Here is a 27,855-nt window from a genome sequence, read left to right as displayed (position 1 = left end):
CAATGAATTTGGAATTCAGTTCCACCAGAGTTTGGACTCAATTTGTTTCTGATGAATTGGTCTGGTCATCTATCTCACTTTTATGCTTCTGTGGATGCCTTGCCATTTGCACTTGCCAGAGGACGCATTTAGATAAACAAAAATAGAGATATCAAAAGGTTCGTCACAATGCAGACACTTGGACTGTCATCTTAACCAAATTACCTCACAAAACAAACATTTCCATGGACAAACTATGTATCACTCAGGTAGCTTACTATGGAGGTGCACCAAAAGTTAGTGCCCCTGAGATTTTGATGGAGGAACGACATTATGCACCAATGCACATTAAGAACTTTCTTTTGGATTTAATAATTATTTTGAGCAAATATACATAGTTTCATAATGCCAGATGCATAGTTCTTCAAATCTATTTCTAGAAGACTCAATAACAGAACTGTGAGGATGTATATTAAATCATGTAAAACCAACCTGAGACTCTAGTTTCAAATAGTTTTCTTCAACTTTTCTCCTCTCTTGAAAAACTTCGGACACCTCCGCAACATTTGATTCATCAACCTGTGATCTGTCAAAATCCATAAGATGAGTCTACTATATAAGCACATCAAGGACTCCTAAAGTTGACCATATGAATAAAGAAGAACTAGACATTTGATTTTACCTCTTATTTGATAAATCATTGATAGCTTTTATACTTGCTTTTATTTGTTCAAGTAAATGATGCAAGTCCTTCTGCAAAGTATTAAAAAAATAAAAATAAAAATGATGAACATGGCTCTGAATTTGGACCTTTACAACAAAGATTGAATTTCTTATTACCATCCCAAAGACCATTTGGTTTGTCCTACGCCTATGTGAAGAGAATAGTATTTACTATTTATCCATGAAGTGTTTCATACCAACATGATAAATGTATATTGACATTAGGGAATTCACTGAAAATTCACCTTGTATGTGGACATGTTTGAAATGACAAACTGTAGAAATTGCCGATTGACTTCCTCCAAAGCGTCCCTTACAAAATTTAAATGAACAAAAAAAGTTAAAAAACTGATGACCAAAAGTGATAACAAGAAAGATATTGAAGATCCTAGTTTTATAAGGTCTATACAAAATAGACGATACTTTTGGTTCATATTAAAAACTTAAGATTGCTTACTGGTGAAAATCCAATTATCCTACAGTAGAAGTTACATTATTAAGTTTCTACTTACTCAATAGCATGTTCACTTTGTTTAATTTGAGACAACTGCAATCTCCATGTATCTTCAAGAAAATTTGTCCAAGCATTCACAATGCTGGCTTCTGTTTTCCGTGCAGCGACAGATCTTACCAATTCTTCTTCCTGTATTCATGCCACCATTGGACTAAATGGCCAAACGTAAAAACTCTAAACTTTAAGAATAAACTAATAGTCATGCTTAATTTACTGGAAGCTTTCCATATTGTCATTTTTCATTTTAATTAATTAATCTGTAAGTGTTAGCCACAAGAATATTAAAAACAGTGCCAAGTCTATGTTACATTTCCTATCCACACAGAATTCAATCTAGATATGAAACAGCTATGCAGCAATGTCAATATCACTGTGACATACCTTCAATTTCAAGTGTGAAATAATTTGAACATTTGCTTCATCAAACTGTTCCCTCTCTTCTTGAATGTTTATGCGGCGACCATTGGCAGCTGCCAGAGCAGCATTTACCTACATCAATGAAGTGCAGAAATGTTTACTCTTGAACAACTCACTATGAAGAGAAAAACCTCTATGTGACACTTTTCAGGAATTTAATATTGTTTGATGACTGAAAAAAATTGTAAAGTAAAATTGTTACTGATAAATTCAAAAAAGTCATCAAGTACTAGTAATTATTAATTCAACAAAGATTTCCCTATAATTGTAATATGAGACCATTCACCTTCAAGACTCAAAGTCTCTTTCTGTAGATATCGTTGACAAAGAATTATATTTTTAACCATTGTCCTCAGTGTGCAGACACACTAACAGTAAATTCATGTCAAATTCCATTAGGACAATAAGGGAAAAGAGTTAAAATTGAATGCACAAGAACAAACAATGAATAAGCAGAACGATGACATGTAGGAATGCATTAGTAGAATGGTGATGACAGGCATGCATGAATAAGTCAGGTTAAAAGATGGTCAAAGGATTAGTTTTTTGGAATTTAAATTTGTGAATGCCGTACATTTATTGGCCTACATACTCAAATTATGGTAAATAAGAATAAAATGGCATGCAACCTAGCACTCTATTATGAAATGTAAGGGTTACTTGCACACAAGCTAACCGTATTATAAAAACATGCCCCCAATAATTAGAATTGGGAAATGGCATGAAACAGGTTTTTGAAAATTGAAAGTTGAAACAGTTATGGTGAGCGAAAATAGAAACATATTACGATATCAGTATTTTATTAATATGAGCACATCACATGTATTATAGTTAATATTTCTCTTTGCATGTGAAATCTGATTTAGTTTGTAACTTTGTGTATCTTTATGCATGTAAAACTAGTTTTACATAGCAATTGTCAAAGGACATCTACGTCCCAAGTTGGCCTTTTACACTAATACCTTCCTCCAGATTTCTGAAAACCTTATGGTTCAGCCATGCTATCTTCAATTCCATCTACTACGTGGCCTTTGCATGCCACTCAGCTTGATTCATGTGTGCTTGCACCAGTGGACGATTGAGACAGATCTTCCCAGAATGGAACAGATCAAAAGCTTTGTACTTCGAGTAAGAATGAGACCGAGCATTTTAACTTTAGATTTCCTAATTACTGGTAGATTAGAGGGACATCTCATCATCTCTACAGGGATTCGGGGTGCTCTTTATCAACATTCTCCAGATACTCTAATCAGCAATGCATTGCATTACACATTAAGAAGGCATTTTGATTTTCTTTCTGGTGACATCTATTTCAGATCTCATTAGTCGGGTGAAGCATCGAGGGGTGAAGCATTGCACTGCTACCTAACTAGACAACACTAGGATTGTTTCACATTGTTCCCCTCCACTCAAGCTCCACGTAGTGCTATGCAGAGGACTTCTAGGAGGTTCAGAGCTGCCAAAGAGAGTCATCCAAGAAGGAAAATTATTTACAGCATCTGACTAGTATTACCCTTCAATTTGAAGTTCATAGATCTTGGATTCTAAGAGTGTTCTACATCCTCCTCAAACATTAGGGGTATGTCGATGCCACCAAAGATTATCCCCAAAACCTCGTAAACCTAAGCCACTTTCCTTAGGATACTATTCGGCGATTCGCCAAGAACTTGGTATTGACATTTGTACTATTGATTCGAATAATGAGCATGGCTAAGTAGCTCCGACTTTGTAACAACAACATCTTTATCCATGTTACATTTCTTCACTACCTCTTCTTCAATTTATAGTGTTTTCCCCTTGGGATGGTCTACTTCTATACCGATGCTTATGCCATTCCATTCCCTATTTTTCTTGTACTTACTCTTCATTTCATAGTGTCTCATCTTACGGAGGTCCTTTAGACCCATCTAGTTTTGGTTGGGTTATAATTGTTAGATGTAATCACTACTCTACTTGTCCTATTTTGGCCTTTAGTGGACATTAAGATAAATTTTGATTCAATTTCTAATCAACCTATTATAACTTGGATTTTGCTTTATGTAACTCCAACAATTTAGTGGTTTAGAAGCCCATACCTAATACCAATTGCAAGGGACATATGGTCTATGGATACTAGATAGTACAATTCTTTAGTACAATGGTAATCCTCTCTTATTGTGAGTTTGTTCAAAGACCCATGGTCCATGGAAAAAAAACGTTTCAAAAGAAACCCTCACAGGGAAACCCAAGAGATACCTCCCCACGAGAACCAGAGTACACATTAGTAGATAAAAATTTTCAAAGATCATCTTCATCATGCAGCTTCCAAAAATTATCATTGTAATCCAAATTCTGCAGCCCTATGAGCCATGTAAAAACATCTAGGTAGCCTAAGATTCCTTGCTAAAGAGTTTCACTCTAGGGAGTTTTTTTTACCTTCCATCAATTATTCGTGTTTCCGAACCCAAATAATTGGTAGAGTTTTTCTCCCACACATGCCCCAAAGCTAGAGGGGGGCTTGATGGTTGTTGAAAAATCTAGGGCATTGCTTGATTAGAAATTTTATTAATGATTTCTCAAAATTTGACAAGTTCTTGTGATTATATTGATTCTTCATTATCATTATTATGTTTTGTTCATCATCAAGATAAATGCCAAACAAGAAGATCACAAATAGGACACCAGAGATAGGCACACAGCCAGGGCAAAACCCCTATGAAGGGGAAAACCCAGTCAAACTCTTCCACTAGTAGAATCAAATCAAGTTGAGACAACCTAGACCTTTGACTGAAACATAGAGTTCCTCCTTCCACCAAGTCAGTTGTTAGCACAGATTTCTTCACATCAAGTCTTCTTGTATTTTGGCTCCTTCACTTCAATTTCTGAAACTGACCTTGTACCTTCGGCCCCTGTAATTATAGCTTAGATTCCTTTACACGTGTAATTGAAACTTTGGTTCTTGACTTCTTACTTGACGTGTTTCCTTTCCTGAACTTCGCATCCTTTTGAATTGCAGATCGAACCCTTCATTCATCATCAAATGACTTGTTTTCTTCTACCTTCAATAGGTTGAGTCCATATATATGTAGGTGATTGTGGCTCTTTTAAGCTTCTTTGCATCTCTCTTCTTCCACTATCACAGATTGAAACTTCTTGGCTTGATAAACAAATAGGTCGAGTAGCCCAACTATTTATAGTGACCTGACGTTGCACTTTGAGATCGACTTGAAGGTTTTTTGAGGCTGACTTGTACTAAGGGCTTGTTGACTTGAAGGAGATGGAACTGACTTGGTGGAGGAGACTATTTTGACACAAAATCAATTTTCTTCTTTTACATAAGGATCCGATGAAGGGACTTCTACATTATGACATTGATTTTGACTCAACAAAAATTCCCAAAGCACATAATGGGTGCTTTGACCTATTGACCAATGACCCAAGCATGAAACCCATGCTTTAGTAAGTCAACCTCTCTCTAATAAAAAAATATTTTTCTTTTCTTTTGACAAATACATTACATCATGACTCAAATACAATTATGAAGACCGACACTAGTTACATTCTTCAACAATGGTAACACCTTAGGTGAGTCCTAGTGTTATCGAGGTTGTGTATTTTTATCATACTAGATCATATGTCTTGTATCGCAGAAATTGGTTAAGTCTAGAGGTCATGTATCAATTGTAAAAATTCCCCTTCTAATGAGATGTCTATGTAATATCTTGATGTAAAGAGTGTTGTCTAGGAATATTTTTGGTGGATGATTAATCATAGTTAGACATCATCGCCTAAATACTGTTTAGACCCACTTTGAGGGAGAAAATATGTCTAATCCCCTTTGCAATCATTTTAATTTATTTTCTTGCAAAATTATTAAGCCATAAATTAATCAAAAAAATGAGAAAAAAATAAATTCTCTCCAAGTGGAAAAAATCATAAAAATTGATGAGGTCCTTTTCCAAAGTCAAAATAATAGAAAGGACTCATTTACAAGGTATAAAGTCCCAGTTCAAAATTTCGTTGGGCCAAAAAGGATAATTTTCTTAAGAAAATTGAATTTTTGGGGTCAAGGTAGTTGCTTGAATGCAAGAATTATGATAATTCTATTTTTTGAAGATTCTCCAGTGGTCCAAAACCACCCCAGATTCAAAATTTGGTCCATCCAGCCCAACAATCAAGGAAATCAAAATATTTTGGAGATCTATGCACCTCTTATCAAGGGATCAAATTAATTTGACAAGATCAGGCCATGAATCAAGGAAACTAGTTGTTATTTCCACTTCAGGGGGTTTGATGCTCTCATTTTCTATATGAAGAAGCTATTTGCTCCTCATTTGGTAATGAAAAAAATTGTAATCCAGCTATGAGTCAAAGTCTCCTCGTTGACTCGACAATTTAATTGTGCAATAAAGATAGATCTGCTAATTAGAGCTAGAAATTTATTGCAAATATTGTAGATAATTTATAAATACTTTTTTCTAACCCTTGTAATTATTTTTCCTTGTGTATATAGCCTATTGGGGTTTTGTTTTCTCATTTTCTTGTAGTTCTAGAGGGACAACTAGGGCTTTGTCATTTTGCAAGTGCCATACTTCAAGATCAAAGACTAAATCCAATTTTTTGAAGGTGTTAGCCCTCACCTAGCCTCGCAGCTAGGGTTTGGGCATCATTGCACTTTGGAGGATGCCGTCCAAGTGGTTGGAGAGTGCTGCAAGGGTTTTGGCCCTAGATCTGACCTCTTAAGGCCTAGATCCCCCATCCTTAAGCCTCTATTCCTCAATGCTCATCATTTTTTGGATGTCACATACCCCACAAGGGCTAATTTCATTGCAAATAAGGGTCTGATAAGGGTTTATCATTTAAAAGATTTTGCAAATATAAATCATATTTTTGGCATAAAATCTAACTTATTTGCATTGCAAGCCCATAGACTAATTTTTAAGGGCCAAAAAGTCTGATCTCCATCCCTGTTTGGGTAGCCGCAAGGGTTTTGAGACTAGCTAGCCTTAGACGCAGGCCTAACCTTGCCAAAATAGCCTAGCTGCACAGGTTGGAAGCCTCACAAACTTGTTGCATTTTATCATTATGTTAATCTGACCTTGTTGCAGGCCTAAACAAAATTTGTTGCAAGGGTTTGATTATGATCTTGACTAAAAAATTGCCATTACAATTTCTGATCCATGGGAAGGCTTATGAAACTCATTTTAATTGATTTATAGACTGACTGTGGTTGATTGCAGGTCGTACTCTTGGGAAAGGGTTTTCACTCTTGTTTTGGGCTTAGGTATTTAGTGGTTCATCAAATTTTGATCTCTAGCCCTAGCCACAAGGGCTGGAGGACTTTCTAGCCCTGGTCGCAGGCATTTGGAGGTTTGTTCCACATTTTGTCATCCCTAGGGTTAACATTTTGTAGTTGCAGGAGCAGCGTTGTCTTTTGGAAGGGTCACACCTCACTACATTTGATCCTCCTCCACAGTAATCTATTGCAGGCTACTATAACAATCAGATCTGAAGCATTATCATACAGAGGCTAATCACACAAAAATACTAATAATAAAAAGCCTAAAACACTTAAAATTTGATAACACATCAATCACAAGAAAGTTAATAAGTGTTCCAGCGCCTGCTCTTGCTCTCTGGTGACTAATTTTGTTGACAGTGGACTGATTTTTCTTGACAATGGTATCTTTTAGCGTCTGGTTCTTTTTTTCCATCTCTGAAATTGATCATTGTGCATTTGGATAGCTTGAGGGCATGGTAGATTGGTATTGCTTTGGTCACTTTCTTGTAATCTCATCAAAGTGCAAAGGATAGCCTTATTCTTAGTTAGTTGTTCTTGTTCAAACTTGGATACTAATTCCTTCTTGTTCTCATTATTAAATAGGGTTTCATTTGATAGATCTAGTTTATTTGAGTTGTTTTGTCTCTTTCATAAAAAATCATTGTTAGCAGTATTATGTCTTTTAGTTAATTATGTTGATATCATTTGAGTTTTACTAGTTCCCAATTTCTATATATCATTAAGTGAAGAACATTCTAATAAACACTATAACTAAAGGCATTTGATATTGTAGTCATCATTGTTTCATTGAGAAACTTTAAACTTGCTTCATTGATTGCTATTGGAACCTTTTAGCCTTGTATTCTAATTTGATATCTCAATAAAGCATGGTTATAAGTGGCTTGAATCTTTACATTGAAGCATATTATCATTATCTCATCTCTTTGAAACTATATAACTTGGTCAGCATCTTGCATTAGCATCCTGGCTTAGTTTGCATCTCTAAAATTGACCTCCAAGCATAAGCTTGGTTGAATAGAAAGTCTGGGACACCTTCTCCACCATTCAATTTGAGATGCTTGACCCTTGCACAAAAATTTAAATAGGGGACCTTGCAGTTCTCTTGTGGGCAATCCCTTCTAGGAACGGAGACACTTGGGTCATTAGAACTCCTAAGTCAGCATTAATGAGGCCTTAGCCTCCTTCCCCTACTTCTTTCTACAACCTTGTGTGAGACTTGCTTCAAAATAATTGAGGAGGAGGCCTTCATCTAAGTTAGGCATATAATTAAAAGTAGTCAAGATCTTGCATTTCACATTAGTTTAGATCTTGCATTCATTCCTCAGTGATCATTGATAATTGGAATTGTGGACTAAATTTATAATTGCAAGTTTATTGTGTTTGGAATATCATCTTTTCTCTTCCTTGCAATTGTCTTTTATTAAATTTTACTGCTCATATCTTTGGTTGTCTTGAAGTATGATTGTGCAAGTTCTTAATTTATTTGGGCATTGTTATTAAGGCACTGGTCTCTTATTGTTTCATCTAAAGTTTCATTTTGATCTAATAGAACATATCTATCTCGCATTGCTCAATTTAATAGCCTAGCTTACCATCTAATCTTAACTCAAGTTATTTAGGGAAGTGATTGCCTTCCCTCTTGATCTCCTAGACTTGTTGTTCCAACAAGTTCTTCTTAGATTTTCCACCTTTAGGGACTACCGCCTTAGCTTGCCCAAGAGAGAGCCTAAACAAAGTGGGTAGGGATTAGAGTGATAGTCCCTGCTCTAAGCATTGCACCTTAGGTGTACACTTTAGGCGACAACATTTTCTGGTGCCATTGTCGGGGATAGAGTTTTTTTGTTCCTGGTTTTTGACTAACTTTTTGTTCTAGCATCTTAGATTTCTAGGGTTAGATTTATGTTTGAGTGGTGACTCCACTTATTCCACCTTTCATAAGAACGTATACTAGGAGTAGGAGGCATCCAAGTAGCCTGGTTAATCCTACTTTGGATCCTAAAAAGGTCTTTAGAGTTCGATTAAACATGCTCACTTCTAGTAAACTTCTTGTTTATCTCAAACAAGAAGCTCTCTCTAATATCCATTTGCTTTTGCCTGACCCAGTTGAACAAGTCATCATGAATAACTTGTTTGCCCCATGCAATTTCGCTAACATTCAGGGCTATCCTCGTGATATTTCGGAGAAAGCCATCAATAAGTTTCCTTCTTTCCAAGGCAATAATGCAATTAGTGCTAATGATCAACTCAATAAATTTGATCTTTGTGTGAATATGTGGTGTGCTAGTGCTAATCATGAAGATGTTAAGATGTGATTCTTTGACCTTTCTCTGGAAGATGACACTATGGATTGGTTCCATGATTTTCCTACTAATCAATTTGACTCTCTGCAAGCAATTGTTATTGTTTTTAGAGATAGATATGGAGATAAGAAGCAAGAGATGTACTTGCTTAGTGCCATCAACACCATTAAGAAGAAAGAAAATGAGATGGTTGAAGAATTTAACAAAAGGTTTAATGATATATTAAGGGATTTACCTCAGGAATATAAGCCTCATGCGAAGTCTCAATTGGTGTATTATATCAATGCTTTTCCGACTAAAGCTTCTTACGAGTTATGGCGTTCTAATCCTGGCAATCCTATGACACATCGAGTTTTCTATGGCATCTTGGAAAAAACGAGAATCATGTAACAATGTATAAGAAGGTTGGTGTGAATCAATGTAAGGATAAAAGCCAAAAAAAATTGCAGCGGAACCAAGACTCTGAAATCAGAGGTGTGGATCCTATAGCAAGTCCAACTGAGTTAAGTTTGCATGGATAGCATGCGACGCATTGAAAACCATTATCCACCGGTAACGTCTAGGGAAGTTCATATTTTCTGATTGTTTATGTTTAATTTTAATAAGCATATTATGTGGACCTTTAATATAAGGATACTACGTGGACCTTCAATGTGTTATGTTGCATTTAATTGGTGAATAATACACCATACTATGGGGATTATTGCATTGGTTGATTGAAAACTTGAATGTTACATGGTTGTTTAATTACTGAGAAACTGAAATTGATCATTGAAGAAGTTATTGTTGTATCGAGTCAACTATTGTTTGAAAAATTAAATTATGTCGGAACCTTGATGCCCTAAGAAAACCTAGGGTAAAATTACCCTAGCACACTACAGTGGTATCAAAGCAGGCCTGCCTGATAGCTTGGAGGGTGTTTAAAGCAATGTTATTAGAACCGAACTGGTGATCAAACCAAAAAAACTTGTCGAGAAGGAACTGGAACCTATTAAAAAAAGTATACCAAAAGTACATAAAATATTCATATTTTAAAGAAAAACATATATCATGTGCATTCATATGAATTCAAACCATTTATACACAAATATGCAAAAGTTCTCAATTACATAGCATGCAAGGGTGCACATAACCAAAATAGCATCGAGTGCAATCCATCTATGAACCGAAAATACATCAACAAATAGGCTCTAGATGGCCTCTAACATCCAAAAAAATCATGCCACAACAAATGCCTACATATCATCAAAATCATTGCCTATATTGGGGTCTTCGCCAACAATATAACCAAGTCTATATTAACTCTCATAGATGATTACATGATCGTTGAATTTTGGCCGAGTTTCGGAGTATCAGATATGGGTATGGCCTGAAACATCGGGTTCCTAGAAGTTTAGTGCAACATAGCCATTTAGGCATTAAAATAAGATAGAAAAAACATAGCATGTCATGTCAAGATTTTGTTTGAGTGATGGGTACATTTTTAGCAGTCATGATAGAGGAGCTCAACAACCAATGCCACTAACATCAAAGTACATAGAGGGCTTGGTGTTGTTTATTAAATACTAGTTCCATACCCTTGTACATGACAAAATCCAATGGAAACGTTGCAATCCCTCTAATCCTGAAATCTTGAAAAACTGTTAAGTCTGGTGGATTTTGAGTGAAATCTAAAATTCTACTTTCTCCGTACCAAATCCAATGAGGTTAGAACCACTTTCAAACATCCTGAGTCATTTCTTAACACTACCATGAATTGCATAGCAATACTAGGGCCATAGGCTTGATTACTAGGTTGAGGGTCGTAGGCTTGAATATTAGGCTAGCCTAGCGGAGAGTAAGAAGTGGGCCAACGAACTAAAAAATAAAAAAATAAAAGGAAAAAAATTTCCGCACGGAACCGGTTCGGACTAGTTTTGGGCCAAAAATAGTTGGTCGGTCTAGTTCTGATAACACTAGTTTAAAGATGGAACCTCAAGAAACAATACTTGGTGAGGAGTATGCAGAACCTTGGCAGCAGTTGGAAAGGAAACACGCAGAAACCATGAAAGAAATGCAATATTGGAACATAATGGTTTTTGAGGAATTGAGGAAGTTGGAGGCAAAGAATAAAAGAGATCAATCTTCTGAATCTAATGATAGGAGCTCGCCCCTTAGAAGTACTTAGCAATAATGAGTCAATATTCAACAACAAATTTTAGCCAAAGCACTCTTGCTTTTGACAGCAACTTGTTCCTTAACAGCACATCAACTCCATTTTTTGGGCAGGGCATGTTTGGGCAATCCACTCAGCATAATATAATAGCTACCACACCTGTGACCTCCAAGTCGAAGCAAACACTAGCATTGAAGACTGAGGACACACAATAGAAGACAGGTAAATGGAACGATTTTTGGAATAGCTGCAAGAAAAATAAATCAAGCAACACTGACGAGAAGCCCAAGCAAGTAAAGAAAAGCACAATAGAAACTGAAGCAAAGGCACAATCCAATGTTTGGACACACAGCAGAAGACAGGTAAATGGAATGATTTTTGGACTAGCTACAAGAAAAATAAATCAAGCAACACTGACGAGAAGCCCAAGCAAGTAAAGAAAAGCACAAGAGAAACTGAAGCAAAGGCACAATCCAATGTTTGGACGTGACTATACAAGAAGCAGACAACTGTCTGTGAGGATCTAGCAAAGGAGGAAAAGAAGCATGAAAATGATTTGCAAATAGTTGCTTCAAACTCTGGGTATGGAGTAGGAACAACACATGGTCAAGAAACACTATCTACAAAGGTAGTTGTTGATGATTCTGAGAATGCATGTGTTAAAATGGACAAGGATATTTCAACAATACAAATTAAAAATCTTGAAAGCCCACACATAGATCAAACCAATTTTATCAAAATCGAATCGGTCATTGAACCGAAAAACCTTGTGGACTGGGAAACAGTCGGAACCGGAACGGAACCATAAGAATAAAAAATAGATGAAAAAAATAAATAATAACAAATATATTCCTATGCATCCATATGAATCCAAACCATTTATACACAAATATGCAAAATTTCTCATTTATATAGCAAGTAATAGTGCATATAACCAAAATAACACTTAGCGCAAAACATCGTTGAACCAAAAATGTTACAAACATCAAGAAGCAGGCTCTAAAAGGCCTTTACAGTCCAAATAACATGATAGATCACAATATTATACTACAACCTATAATACTACAAGCTACAACTACAACAAATCAATGATCAAATCATCAATCATCATCTGGTTCCTAATTATACTCCTAATTCTCATTTGAAGAATGAGTAGCATCCAAGGCTGCAATGGGATTATGGTTTGATTCCCCTAGCCCTGAAGCTGCTACTGGTGCTTCTGATATATATGCCTCTGCATCCTATGGAGGTGGGTCCAAGTCCAACTAAGAAAGGCCTTCATTGTCAAATGTTAGTGCTTGACTCTCCACAACGCATTCTGATGTTGCATCAAAGCAATGTTACTTGGGAGCGGGAGCGGGAGCGGGGAGCGGGAGCGGAAGCGGGAGCGGGAGCGACCATTTTCAGAAGCTCCCGGTTTGGGAGCGAATCGGGGAGCGATTTTTTAAAAATATATATATTTTTATATTTTTTAATTTTTGATACATATATGTCAACAAAAACATGTAGAATGATGAAATAGACATAAAAAACATAAAAAAACATAGATTGAACCATATAACAACAATCATCTAGAAGTTATAATCTTCATCAACCACGTCGCAAGTTAGTAACATAGTAACATACAACATATTGAGTCTCATGATTCATCAATCTTAAAGTTTCAAGCTTTTAAAATTCAATATATAACATTTATCATCATTGATCACCAAAGTTGTACTTGTAAGCTAAGTGTAACCATTACAACAAATAATATCTAACATGAAATGAAATGTTATAAAATGAAATGAAATGAAACAACTTTCAACTTTCACGAAGCATCATATTCATAATTCATTACTAATGAGTTATAATTGCCAACTTCAAACTTAAATTGTCATATATTGTTTAAAAAAATATCATAATAAATATGAAAGAGTCAATAGTTATAAAAGCTACTAGAAACTAGAAAAGAGAAGTAAATCTATTATCTATTTCTTATGCTTGGGCCTCTTGCCACCACGAGAAATGTCTAATTTTTTAGTCTTGTTGCAAAATCAGGATCTTTGTCATTAATATCACCCTCCAAGCATTAATATCCAGAGGTATCTTTGTCATTACCTTTGTATCTGTATAGGGATCTTTGTCATTAATATCACCCTCTAAGCATTAACATAAGATAGAAAAAGCATAGCATGTCAAGTCAAGATTTTGTTTGAGTGATGCGTACATTTTTAGAAGGGTCATGATAGAGGAGTTCGACAACCAATGTCACTAACATCAAGGTACATAGAGGGATTGGTACTCTTGATTAAATATGAGTTCCATACCCTAATACATGACAAAATTCAATGGAAACATTGCAATCCCCCAATCCTGAAATCCTGAAAAACTGATAAGTCTGCTGGATTTTGAATGAAATCTAAAATTCTACTTTCTCCATATGAAATCCAATGAGGACGAAACCACTCTCAAACATCCTGAGTCATTTCATGGTAATGTTAAAAATTTAAGTAAAAGGATGAAAATGAAAATTAAAGAAAATGTCACTTTTACTTTAAGAATTTAACATTACCATGAATAGCATATCAATACTAGGGCCTAGACTTGATCATTAAGTTGCCCCACTCAAAAACTATTTGTTTCTTTCAAAAAAAATTGCATTTCGAACATTATTACAAAAAAAAAAATGCAAAAAAGGCAAAACGCTCCCGAAAACGCAGGGAGCGAAATTTTTTTTAGGGAGCGCGCTCCCGAAATCGCTCCCTTTTCGGGAGCGATTTCGGGAGCGCGCTCCCGACCCGCTCCCGAGTCGCTCCCGCCCGGAGCGCGGATCGGGAGCGGGAGCGAGGGGGGGGGGGGCGCTCCCCCGCAACACTGCATCAAAGTCACCCAAGACAATGTTGCTTGATTTAGGGGTTTTATTCAACAATTGGTTGTGCCTTAACCTAAGGTTGTACTGAACAAAAACCATGACATTTAACTTCTTTTGCTCCAAATGGTTCCTCTTCTTAGTGTATATATGCTCAAACACACTCTCCAACAGCTCTCCAAGACTCCAATCAACTCTTCAAATCTGCAAAAAATCTCCCTCAAAACAACCTTGCAAAAAACTCTTTGAATTCTCCACACCGAACTTAGCTCAAGAATTGCAATAGACTCAAAATAATAGTGTGAGTGAAATAGAGGGGATGGTGGTGTTTAAATGGCTTTAGGGGATGCTAGAGTAGCGTTAGAAACTAGGAAAAAAAAAATATGTTTTTTTTGCCTAGGCCACGCGATCATGGGCCTTGTGAATCGATGGAATCGGTCTCTGAATCGGTTCGGTACAAAATTGGCCGATTCAGTCACGAAACCGACCAGTTTGGTACTGAACCGGTCTTTTCCGGTTCGGAGGGCCGGTTCAGACTGATTTTGCTCCCAAACCAGTCGGAACCAGTTCGGTTCTGATAACACTGGATCAAACTCAAACCACGATAATTTGTGCATCACTCATTGACAATACTTCCCCTCCTAGTGTTAAACAGGGGTATCCCCAGAATAGAAAATTGGATGCTTCTCCTTCAAAAGTAGCAACTCCACTCGAAAGTTTGCCAAGAAATATTTTTGTATCCAAAACCCTGCCATTGTGTAATTCCACTAAAATAAAAACTCGAAAGTAAAATGCCAAAGAAAATAGTTTTGGATCATGTTTTCTCAACTGTTAAACTTATGTCTTCAACTAAGTTACATGAAGGATGTTTTGTTCAATATATAGTCTGCAAAAAAAGGGTAAAGCTCACAAGAGTGATTAAGGGGCAAGGGATATTATGGAGTTGCTACATTTCCAAAGGAAGACAAGTGGTCAGTATCTGCAAATTTAAGGAACATGGTGGTAGTACAACAAGGCATGATTTCATAATTCTTGTGAATGGGAATTCCTTGCGTGATGTTTTGGAAGCAAGCAAGTGTGTTGGGCCTAACAAGTTTTTAGATATGATTCGTGAAGCCATAGAATTTTCATCACATATAGGGTGCTTAACGCCTATTTCCCTCCCAAATCCATGAAAATTTATTTAATTGGCTCTGTCAAGCCTGTGATTTGACTAAACAGAATTAGTCAAAACATGCACAATATCAACTGAACCTGCAAAAGAAAGTTACTTAGAGACAAGATCTTCTAAAATGTTGGATCGAAAAGTGTAAGTAAAGCATAGTTGTCAAGTCAAAATGTTGACAAAGCATTCTCCTAATGTGTTGAATAGAAAAACACAAGGAAGGCCCCGCTTGCAATCTAGGATGAATGTAGCATATTGAGATATACTATGGCTGCAGCATGACTTTGGAATTTTCATATGTAACTTATTTGATATTGGCCAGGCCCCAAGAGTATTGCAATTGGAGTGAAATAGCTTGAAGTTTCTACTACAGCATTTCTATGATATCACCGTTGATAAAGAATAACAAACTGTTGATTGGAATTTGCAACAACAACCTTCAGAAATGTTGAAGTATACGAGAGAAGATACTCATTATCTTTTGTGTATCCATGACATAATGCAACAAAGATTAAATTCCATGCCATTGGAGAGTAGGGAGGCTCCACTTTTTGATATTTATGAACTCAGCCATGAAATATGTTTGCAGCTCTATGAAAAAGAACCCCTGACAGAAGCGCCTTATTTACATGTTTATAGGTTTCAAGAAGAAAACCTCAGCCAAGAGCAGTTGGTCAAAAAAATGAAGTACAGGCGCAAAAAAGGCCAACTCGAGGATTGGCAGCTATGTTGGGCCACTCGAGATCGAGACAAAAGAGTGAAATAGTTCTAAAGTGTATGATAGTAAGCAGGATAGTGCAAGAAGTGTTAAAATTGGCAACTAGGGCCAAACTCCATGTGGGTCATCTTATTTATGGCAATTGATATTTTTCTTGGATTCCTCTCTTCGAGAGGTGTATGATTGATCTAAAGATCATCCGATAACGACACGTATTTATGGAGATATGAATTTATTTGTATTATTTGACAAATTGTCAAGGTCGGCCAACAAGCAAATTACCCCAGCTCAACCTCAACGTGGCATTATAAATAGAGGAGGCCTCAAGTCATTTGACACACACACTTCTCTCATGATCTCTCTCCATTGGTTTGGGTTTGGTGGCAAGAGAGGTCAAGAGGGAGAAGCCCTAGCAGCAGTCCTCATGAAGAATCCCTAGCTGCAGGTGAAAAGGAGACTAAGGGAGAAGCCCTAGCCACAATCTTGAAGGAGATCTGGCCGCAGATCAAAAGAGCTCTTATACGCAGCAGAGGAGGCTCTAATCTGCATCAAAGGGAAGGCTCCAATCCACAGTTAAGGTAGGCTCTATATGCTATCCAAAAAGGGAGATCTAGCCGCAATGAAGGAGGCCTAATATGCAGCTGAAGGAGAAGCCCTAGCTGCAGTCCTAAAGGTGCCCTACTCTGCTGTCAAGAGAGACCTAAATCTGCAGTCATAAAGAAGCCTTATCTGCTGTCAAGAGAGCCCTAAATCTGCAGTAAAAGAAGACCTAAAGCCGCAGACAATGGAGCCCTAATACACAGCTAATAAGGAGCCCTAGGCCGCAGACAATGGAGCCCTAATACATAGCTAAGAAGAAGCGCTAGGCCGCAGCAAAAGGAGCCCTAAACGCAGCGAGTATAAACCTATTAAGAGCATGAAAGAGGCATGGGTTAAGGAACTGTTTGGGCATCCCTTTTGTAACTGTGTGAGGCTGTTTTCTTCTTGTAGGAGGGCCGAGTTAGAGGAGCTTAGGATCAGATCTGTTGGGGTATCATTGGAGGGACAAGGATAATGTTTATGCTGCCTGGAAGCTACAGGAAGACTGTGTGTTAGGCCGCAGGCCATAACACCACAATCAAGGATTGTTTATGGGTGTTTGAGGGCTTATATATATGCCCAGATCAACAGCATAACCAGGAGTTGTCCTAGGCTGTTTTGATGACAGTTGGAGGACTGTTACAATAGTGCTTGGTGCCCTAACCAGACATCATGATGACAACAGCAAATCTATTATTGACTGTGTCTTATTTCATGAAGCAATGACAGCTAGTGCAGCAGAACACATCGGAGTTCTAGGAGATGTTTTGGGTCAAGGTTTGACCATGATTGACTCAGTTTGCTGAACATCCTGTTGATACCATATGAATGATCTTCAGAGGAAGATTCATGTGTGACCAACATTGTCTTCTCTGGTCCAGTCTTTCCTACTACTGTCATAAATATCAGTGTTGTATATTTGTACTATCCCTCTCTCTGCTGAACTATTGAAGAATATAAGAAGAATTGATCAAGGGTTTCCCCACATTGGGGTTTGTCCCTGGCTGGTGCCAAATCTTGTGTTCTCTTGTCTTGGCTTGTCTTTTATTGTTTATGTTTATGTTCTATCTGCATTTTACTAGCATGCTAATGTGAGTGCTAAATTGGACATTACTATTGGGCTAACAAGAAAATTGAAGTAAATTGCTCTTAAGCATAGAACATACCAAAATTTAACAAGAAGCAAAGTGGAGCAAATCAAGGCATCGATAGCTATTCCATTTCAGTCACTTTTGCGAACTCTGGAAATGGGTTCCATTCAGTGCCCTCTAAATTCAAAGGAAGTTCTCACTAATGAAGAATTGCAAGTAGAGGTTGGCAAGGCTGTGAGACAATAGCAGCAACAGTTCGGGCAGCAACAGACACTATCATTGCTTGAGGACAAGCAATGTCGGGAGGGGGGCTATAATGTTCCTGGAAAATAAATTGCCTATGGGACAAAATAGCCTACAATCCTCGTAGGTTAGAGTCCTACATAAAGGGGGAAAACCCCAAAATTCCTATTGTTGGCAAAGTTTTGGGGCAGTTGGGCGAAGAAACCGAAAAGTTGAGGTTTGGAGTAAAATTTACTCAATCAATTAATAAGGAAGATCCCCTCAAAGAAATCTATAAATACAAGAGGGGTGAAATCAATTGGATCATTTATCTTTGTTTTTCTTTGAGCCTGAGGCTTTGAGGATTTTAAGACCCCTTCTCTCTCTTGTCAATTTCGGTGGTGAAAGATTCCACCCTAGTTGACATCCTCTCATTATTCCTCCTTGTTTGGGTGAAGGTCTTCTCTAAGGAAGCGAATTCTTGGAAACTAAATTTTGTTTTGGCACAATAATATTTTTTCTAAGGCGTAAGCGAATTATTGTAAAATAAATTTTGTTTGCAGCATGGCGATATCATTGAGAAGGCAACAAATTCTATTCTGGTGCAGGTGTATTGATGAGCGTTGCTAGTTTAAATCCAATGGAATCTTTCCTTAGTCAGCATTACAAACAAACAAGTTCTTGGGTGGCCAATAATAGCAAATGTTTTGATCTCAGAATTTGCTTTGTAATTGTACCTGAAGGTCAAAATTGGTAGGGTTTCCGTACAAATATCTACGCTCTGAGGTAATTTGACACCCTAAATAACACTGTGAATGGATTATAGCATTCTGGAAACATTATAATCAATTCATGTAGATAGTGGGTTCTAAATAAGGAGTCATGTAGACCCTATGAACGAGAACTGAATACGGGATCCCTGCAGCGAATTTAGTTTCTGTTGCGGACTTCCTAAATGGCACATGAAGGGACCGATCTATAATTGTTGAAGTAATCAAGGTAATATTTCCTGTGGTGATCTAGTAAATATCCACACAGTATGACGTGAGCGTGATTAGCTAGAAGGTTTTGTGGGTCCCTATGGCAACGCAAATTGGCAAGACGACAATTCGGTGACAGGTCGAGTTTCCTATGGCATCTTGGAAAAACAACAATCCTGTAACAATGTATAGGAAGGCTTTTGTGAATCGATGTAAGGATGGAATCCAAAAAAATTTGCAACAGATAGCATTAGACGCGTTGAAAACCTTTATCCACCTGTAGTGTCTAGGGAAGTTTATATTTTATGATTGGTTCTTTTTACTTTTAATAAGCATATTACGTGGACCTTTAATGTGAGCATACTACGTGGACATTTAACGTGTTTTGTTGCATTGATTTGGTGAATGATACACCATATTGTGGGGATTATTGCATTGGTTGATTGAAATGCTTGAATGTTAGATGGTTGTTCAATTACCGACAAAACTGAAATTGATCATTGAAGAAGTTATTGTTGTATCGAGTCAACTATTGTTTGAAATATTAAAATCTATCGGAACCTTGATGCCCTAAGAAAACCTAGGGTAAAATTACCCTAGCACACTACACCTAATGGCATGGGGCATTTTTTGTATTGTATTTCTAACCATATTCTCGTAGATTAGGTGTCATCTATGTTATTAGCCTGGGTTTCATTTCAGCATTTACATTTTATGTCATTAGATTAGATTTTGTTTCTGTATTGTTAGAGTAGAAGTTTTCTATTCCAGCGCTTGATATTATATGATGATTATAAATTGTATTTGAATGGATATCTATTTGATTTACTTTGTTTCTTGGATACAAATTCTAGATTCTCACATTCCTTCATTGAAGCAATGTGTCCCCAAGTAGAGTCAGATGTTAACCACAGTTGTGTCAACACCCCCAGCAGATAAAGAATTTCAAAGATCATCTTCATTATGCAGCTTCCAAATTATTATTGTAATCCAAATTTCGCTGCCTTATGGGCCATTATTGTAAAAATGATTCTAGTATGACTATAAAGCCATGTAAAAACATCTAGGTAGCCTAAGATTCCTTGCAAAAGAGTTTCATTCTAGGGATTTTTTACCCTCTGCAAATTATTCACATTTTCGAACCCAAATAATTGGTAGAGATTTTCTCCCACACATACCCCAAAGCTAGAGTGGTGCTCGATGGTAACACCTTAGGTGAGTCCTAGTGTTATCAAGTCTATGTATTTTTATCATACTAGATCATATGTCTTGTGTCGCAAAATTTGGTTAAGTCTAGATGTCACGCGTCAATTGTAAAAATTCCCCTTCTAATGGGATGTCTATGTAATATCTTAATGTAAAAAGTGTTGTCTAGGAATGGTTTTGGTGGATGCTTAATCATAGTTAGACAGCATCGCCTAAATATTTTTTAGACCCACTTTGAGGGTGAAAATATGTCCAATCCCCTCTAAAGTCATTTTCATTTATTTTCTTGCAAAAAATGGCAAAATTATTAAGCCAGAAGTTAATCAAAAAATAAAATGAGAGAAAATTAAATTCTCTCCAAGTGGAAAAAATTATAAAAGTTGATGAGGTCCTTTTCCAAATTCAAAAAAACAGAAAGGACCCATTTCCAAGGCAAGAAGTCCAAGTCCAAAAATTCGTTGGGCCAGAAAATAATACTTTCTCAAGAAAATCAAATTTATGGGGTCAAGGTAGTTGCTTGAATGTGAGAATTACAATAATTCTATTTTTGAAGATTCTCCAGCGGTCCAAAACCATCCAGAAGTCAAAATTTGGTCCATCCAGCTCAGCAATCAAGGAAATTGAATTCTTTTGGAAATTTGTGCACTTGCTATCAAGGGATCGAGTTAATTTAACAAGGATCAAGCCATGGATCAGGGAAACTAGTCGTTATTTCCACATGGAGGGGTTTGATGCTCTCATTTTCTATATAAGGAAGCTATTTGCTCCTCACTTGGTATTAAAAAAAATTGTAATCGAGCTTTAAGTCAACCTCTGCTAGTTGTAATACTTTTTTTTGAATTAATAAAGAAAAATCTTTGGGGTTTATTCATGGTGGTGTTCCTCTTCAGCTTCTTGTGGTAATGTTTTCTGGATCATGTGCTTAATACTCTACTGAATAAAATTTTGTAAGTTATTATTTCATTAGCTAGTTGTTGGATTAACTATTTGCACAGGCATCTTGCTTTAGTTAATTGGTTTTAGAGAAACATTTTAATTTGATTTGTCTAGCAAGTATCTCTATATTTTGAGAGTTATTATGTTATCTATGCCTCTATTGATCTAATAATTTGATCTTAAGTGTGTAGAGACTTCTGGTATTCAGATCTTGGGTGTTAGAGGAAGTCTTCGGTTAGATCAACCCACTCTGATGTCAAGAAAACTCAAGAGCCCACTATTGTTAAATTTGGAGGCTTATCTAACGATTTGTTTTTGCAGAGATTTTGGCTATTGATCACCCAAAAAAATCTAAAATTCTTATTCTAATCATTTATCTTCAATTTAATTGTGCAATAAAGATAGATCTGCTAATTAGAGCTAGAAATTTATTGTGAATATTGTAAATAATTTATAAATAATTTTTTTGAATTTTTCTAACCCTTGTAATTATTTTTCCTTGTATATATAGCCTATTGGGGTTTTGTTTTCTCATTTTCTTGTAGATCTATTGGGACAACTAGGGCTTTGTCGTTTTGCAGGTGCCATACTTCAAGATCAAAGACCAAATTCGAATTTTTTGAAGGTGTTAGCCGTCACCTAGCCTAGCCGCTAGGGTTTGGGCATCATTGTACTTTGGAGGAAGCCGTCCAGCTGGTTGGAGAGGGCTGCAAGGGTTTTGGCCCTAGATCTGGCCTCTTAAGGCCTAGATCCACCATTCGTAAGCATCTATTCCTGGACATCAGTTTTTGGATTGGAGTCGGCAAGCTCTACAAGGGCTAATTTCATTGCAAATAAGGGTTTGTCAAGGGTTTATCATTTAAAAGATTTTGCAAATAATTTTAGTGGCTATAAATCATATTTTTGGCATCAAACCTAACTTATTTGCATTGAAAACTCATAGACTAATTTTTAAGGGCCGAAAAGTCTGATCTCTAGCCCCATTTGGGTCGCCGCAAGGGTTTTAACTTTTGAGGCTAGCTAGCCTTGGCCACAAGCCTAACATTGCCAAAATATCCTAGCCACATGGGTTGGAAGGCTCACAAAATTGTTGCATTTTATCATTATGCTAATCTGACCTTGTTGGAGGCCTAAACGAAATTTTTTGTAAGGGTTTGATTCTGATCTTGACAAAAAAATTGCCATTAGAAGTTCTGATCCATTGAAAGGCTTATTAAACTCATTTTAATTGATTTATTGACTGACTGTGGTCGATTGCAGGTCTACCATCATCTTGGGAAAGGGTTTTCACTCTTGTTTCGGGCTTGGGTATTCAGTGGTTCATCAAATTTTGCTCTCCAGCCCTAGCTGCAAGGCCTAGAGGCCTTTCTAGCCCTCGCAGCAGGCATTTGGCGGTCTGTTCCACATTTTGTCATCCCTAGGGTTAACTTTCTGTGGTTGCAGGAGCAGCATTGTCTTTTGTAAGGGTCACGCCTCTTATTTGGAGCCAAGACATTACTATTTGGTCACTACATTTAATATCAGCTGTTGAAGGGAGGCCGCAAGGCTTTGAGGCCTAGATCCTCCTCCACAATAACCTATTGCAGGCTATCATAACAATCGGATCTGAAGCATTATCATAGAGAGGCTAATCATAAAAGAATACTAATAATAATAATAAGCCTAAAACAATTAAAATTTGATCACACATCAATCACAAGAAAGTTAATAAGTGTTCTAGCTCCTGCTCTTTCTCTTTGGTGACTGATCTTGTTGACAGTGGACTGATTTTTTCTTGACAATGGTATCTTTCAGGGTTTGTTGCTTTCCTTCCATCTATGAAATTGATCATTGTGCATTTGGATAGCTTGAGGGCATAGTAGATTGGTATTGCTTTGGTCGCTTTCTTGTAATCTTATCAAAGTGCCAAGGATAGCCTTATTCTTAGTTAGTTGTTCTTGTTCAAACTTGGATACTAACCCACTTTTAAGTTTTTGCATAAGGTTTAATACCCAGACCCCAACATGACATATAGCTGATGTAAATGTTAGCTTTGCATTCAACTTAAAACAAGAGACTACTCTACTCTTTCTGACTTTAACCGCTGATACAAGAACTTAAATGCAAACAAATGATAATAAAATAGACACTTGTTTCTGGTCCGAAAAACCCACAAGGGGATACTTAGCCTTCAAGGTGGATTTAATTGCTTCTTAGGAAATAATTACACAGCAGACATGAAAACAAACTTATCTCCCTTTTTGCTTGTTGATGTCACTGCCCAGGTTACATAGAAATTCGTGCCACAGCCATATAACTCAGCTGTGCTTTGCCTCGAACTCTGTGCTTGCTGCCACCCAACAGTGCCTTGAATTTTGTGCCACAAATAGCAGAAATATTCCCTGAAATTTCTGCCTCAGCACTGACCAAAACTGCCTCAAAAAGTCACTACAGGAGCCTCGAAAAATGCGCTGACAGCCCAGAAAATTTCAGCAGAGACTGATCTCAGAATTTGTGCCAGAATTCCTGCCTTGATTTGCGTGCTCAGTCAGCAGAATGTGCCCTTGAATTTCGGGCTTGATAAACTCCAAAAACTGCCTTGAAATTCACAACTGCTCCCTTGATTTATGTGCCTAGAAAGTCAGGTCTGCTTTGGAATTCATGCCAACTGATTTCTTGGGATTCGAGCCTCCTAAGTGCTGTAGCTTCCTTCTGCAATTAATGGTTGTATCAGACTCTTTCTTCTCCTCCTTTTCCTCTTCTCAAGTGCTCATGAGAATAATGAATGAGAGCTTCTCTTCCTTTTTCCCTTTTTGTCTTCTCAAAAGATGAGAACCATAACCCTTGGGATCTAATGACTGAGATTATATCTCAGCTCATTATATCAACGATGGAGATCATTCCCTCACTTAACCCCTTCTCTCAAGGGTGGAGATCATTCCCTCACTTTTTCTTGGGCTCATATTACCAAGAGGTGCTTGTCTAGTGGGTAGAGTGAGTGCCTTTAGCATCGGGCAAGTGTATTACCATTCAATTGGAATGTAGGAATGGTAATTTCCCAGGGTTTCACTATAGGTCACAAGTGTTGACCAATTTTCAGGTGACTACTTAGAAAATTGGTGACCCGGGACTAGTCTTGACCCCAGAAAGCCAAATGGTATTTGGCCAGTGGGACCCCAAAAGGCCTTTGGCCAGTGGATGACTAGATCCATTTGCAAAGGAGAGTTGACTAGTAGACAACCAGATCCCTTTGCATGATGCTCATGTAGGATGCTTTCCACATGTAGTGGATGGATACATCAACATTGCCCAGCTCATTCAAAACCTTTTCTTGGGATGGAGAAATTTTTCAACAAGAGAACATCTGGAGAGGTCAAATAGAATACCCCCGTAGCTAAGAGGAAGTGTTGGATTTTGGTTGCTAAAGTCGGTATTCTTTAATTGTATTAGCCCCCTCTCCCGCCCTCCCCTCCCCGAAAAAAATGGAAATGAGAATACAAATCTGAATTCAAGTTGGCTCCAAATAAAACAGGAAAAAGTTAAATTTTGAAATTCAAAATTCTGCCTCCAAAAGATCAGGTTGGTCCATCCCTAAAAGACAAACCAATTTGGGCTCCTTCAACCAATATATATTCCCATTCGTCCTCACTCATTTGGCACCAAATTCAGATCACTCAATCATCTGTTTTCTGTTCACACGTGCAAAGAAGAGAAAGCAAGAAGACCTAAGATTGACCCGCATTGACCACCTAATCTTCTAGGAAGCAAACCAAATCTTTCTGGGCAGCAGACCAAGTTTTTCTGGGCAGGTGCAGGAGGCCAAAATTCGGCCTGTCTCTGGAAGTTTGACCGCAGGTTGACTAAGGCTATTTTGTGGTCAGTTTGACCAGGTTTGACCTGTGTTAGTTGCTGGTCAGTTTAATGTTGTTTCGCTGAGAAATATCAGATTGTATCTCTTGTTGAATTGGACAATTTCTCTAAGAAAAGGTTGTCAGGTTTTTCCCTAGTTAGGGTTTACCCAAGGTAAAAATTTGTGTCTCGTGTTTAGCTATCTCTTCATGATCCTACTGTCATTATTGTTTTACAGTTGAGATTTTCTATGCATAATAATGTAATTGCTTAATGATGAATGTAACACAAGAAGAATTAATTAAGAAATCAATGGAAGTAATTCTTCATACCTTTTCTTAGAATGGATTATTTTTCTTGTTTATTGTGAAAGCATGAGGATTCTTTTTCTTGTTTATTGTGAAAGCATGATTTTAGCATGTCTTTGGTTTACCTTTATCCTCTTGCCTACTCACAACAACATAAACGCTCCTCTTGGCAATACAATCTGCATCTTTAAGAGTTGATTTCACAGTAGTTACAGTCTCTGTGTGGATAAAATCCACATGCATCTAAGTTGTTTCCCCTAATTTATCTTAGGATTTTTTAACTCTTATGTTTGGCCTAAGGGCACCATACTTGAGGATTATCCATTTTCTCTTGTTTCACATGCATCAGTTTTATTATCAGCATAGAGTGTGCACTCTTCGGATGATAATATTGGCGTCTTTGGGGATTATTTGGAGGACAAATGAACACTAATATTTCACATGCATCAACTTGAAATTAGCTTGAAGGGGATGCTCAAGATGAGAATAAAGGCATGCATTTTAGTTGATATTTTCAGAGAACTTTTATCTTTAAATCAAGAGATCCCTATAAGCTCTCTTGTTTAACTTACTTTTCTTGTTTTGACTCCCATCTTTTTATTCTTCTATGTCTCAGATACTTACTATTTGAGCTCGAATCCAAAATGAAAATGATTGCCTTTTTGGCATCTTCTTCAAAAAAAATATTTGTATTCTACAGATAAAAAACAAGAGGAAGTCAAGTTTTCTACCATGATGGTGCTGCACAACTCTTTGTAATATGCCTCAGTGGATAGGTATTTTGCTTTCGATTTCATGCATTTATCCACCAGTATGATAAGATTTCATAGCTGGAAGCTGGAAGCTAGAAACAGCATACAAAGAAGGACAGGGAAATTTTATCTTTAAATCAAGAGATCTCTATAAAAGAGAGACCTTGTGGGTTGAGACACAAGGCTTTAAGCTCTCTTGTTTAACTTACTTTTCTTGTTTCGACTCCCATCTTTTTATTCTTCTATGTCTCAGATACTTACTGTTTGAGCTCAATTCCAAAATGAAAATGATTGCCTCTCTCGCATCTTCCTCAAAAAAAAAAATTGTATTCTACAGATATAACACAAGAGGAAGTCAAGTTTTCTACCGTGATGGTGCTGCACAACTCTTTGTAGTATGGCTCAGTGGATGGGTATTTTGCTTTCGATTTCATGCATTATCCACCAGTATGATAAGATTTCATAGCATGAAGCTGGAAGCTAGAAACAGCATACAAAGAAGGACAGGGAACTTTTATCTTTAAATCAAGAGATCTCTATAAATGAGAGACCTTATCGGTTGAGACACAAGGCTTTAAGCTCTCTTGTTTAACTTACTTTTCTTGTTTCGACTCCCATCTTTTTATTCTTCTACATTTCAGATACTTACTGTTTGAGCTCGAATCCAAAATGAAAATGATTGCCTTTCTCGCATCTTCTTCAAAAACATTTATTTGTATTCAACAGATGAAGCACAAGAGGAAGTCAAGTTTTCTACCCTGATGGTGCTGCACAACTCTTTGTAATATGTCTCAATGGATGGGTATTTTGCTTTCGATTTCATGCATTTATCCACCAGTAAGATAAGATTTCATCGCTGGAAGCTGGAAGCTAGAAACAGCATACAAAGAAGGACAGGGATAAATAATAAGATAAGGAAATGCAATATCCCTTCCATGAATAAGAGCTTCCTTCAAGGTCATATATTCCTTCCCATGAATAAGAACTTTCTTCAAGGTGATATATGATGATATATCCCCTCAATCAATAAGATAAGTAAAGGTGAATAGATATCCTTCCAATGAAAAAGAACATCTATGTATTGACAAATTTGAGGTATTTCAAAACTCAGTTCAACAACTCTAATTTGTCATTGTGGATTGAAGTGAATATCCATACACAGATTATGCCTTCATGAGTTCACACTGTTGTCTCTGAGATCATTCTGAGCGAGGCACATACTTGGTCATTGCTTTGCTGAATCTCTCTTCAATCTTCATTCCTTTTCTTCTTCCATCATATATGTTTGGTCTGAGTTGACTCCACAGTCCATGGACAAGTGTTATTTTTAGATAACAATGGTATGTTCTAAGCTTGTAATAATTACTTCAATGTCCTTTTATCAGCCCAACTACAATTTCCACTTAACTATTAGATCAACATTAACCAATAGATCAACATTAACCATTAGATCAACATTGACGGTAACTGTAGATAGAACATAAATAATAAAATGCAGAAGACAAGTCAAGACAAGAGAACAAAGATATTGGCTAAAGCCAAAGAAAAATCCCCAGAGGGTAAAAACCCTTAATCAATCCTTCTTATTAACAAATATCAAATGTTCAGCACAGAGAGAATATCCAATAGAGTACAATACTCAAAGTCAAAATGTTGACTTTCCAATGAAGTAGACCAACCAATGAGATGAGACCCAATCTGATCAAAGTAATTTGGTCAACAGTTCTGCAATAGTCAACAGCAGTCAATGTGCCCTTGCCAGCCCAGTCAATGGTGGTCAAACAGCTGTCAAATGGCCTCCAATCAGCTTGTTCAAATCAGCAAGGAACTCGGCCTTTTCAGCAGGTCAA

The 27,855-nt window shown here is 37.0% G+C and overlaps 1 protein-coding gene across 1 annotated transcript in view; it reads right to left on the bottom strand.

The window, feature by feature from the left end:
• Positions 1-27,855, bottom strand: part of LOC149189610 (uncharacterized) — a 320,514-nt gene that overhangs the window by 50,387 nt on the left and 242,272 nt on the right. The window contains exons 12-16 of the mRNA XM_089411857.1: positions 1,598-1,705; positions 1,215-1,345; positions 948-1,014; positions 662-732; positions 472-565 (exon numbers count right to left, since the gene is read on the bottom strand). Of these exons, the coding sequence (XP_089267983.1) occupies positions 472-565; positions 662-732; positions 948-1,014; positions 1,215-1,345; positions 1,598-1,705 (471 nt within the window). The remainder of the gene's footprint in view (positions 1-471; positions 566-661; positions 733-947; positions 1,015-1,214; positions 1,346-1,597; positions 1,706-27,855) is intronic.

Source organism: Pinus tabuliformis, chromosome 3_1, assembly GCF_031772625.1.
Source record: "Pinus tabuliformis cultivar Carrire ecotype Pingquan chromosome 3_1, CPIR1, whole genome shotgun sequence".
NCBI lineage: Eukaryota > Viridiplantae > Streptophyta > Pinopsida > Pinales > Pinaceae > Pinus > Pinus tabuliformis.
The sequence above is the reverse complement of the archived record's forward strand: the minus strand, read 5'-3'. Positions and strand labels throughout refer to the sequence as shown.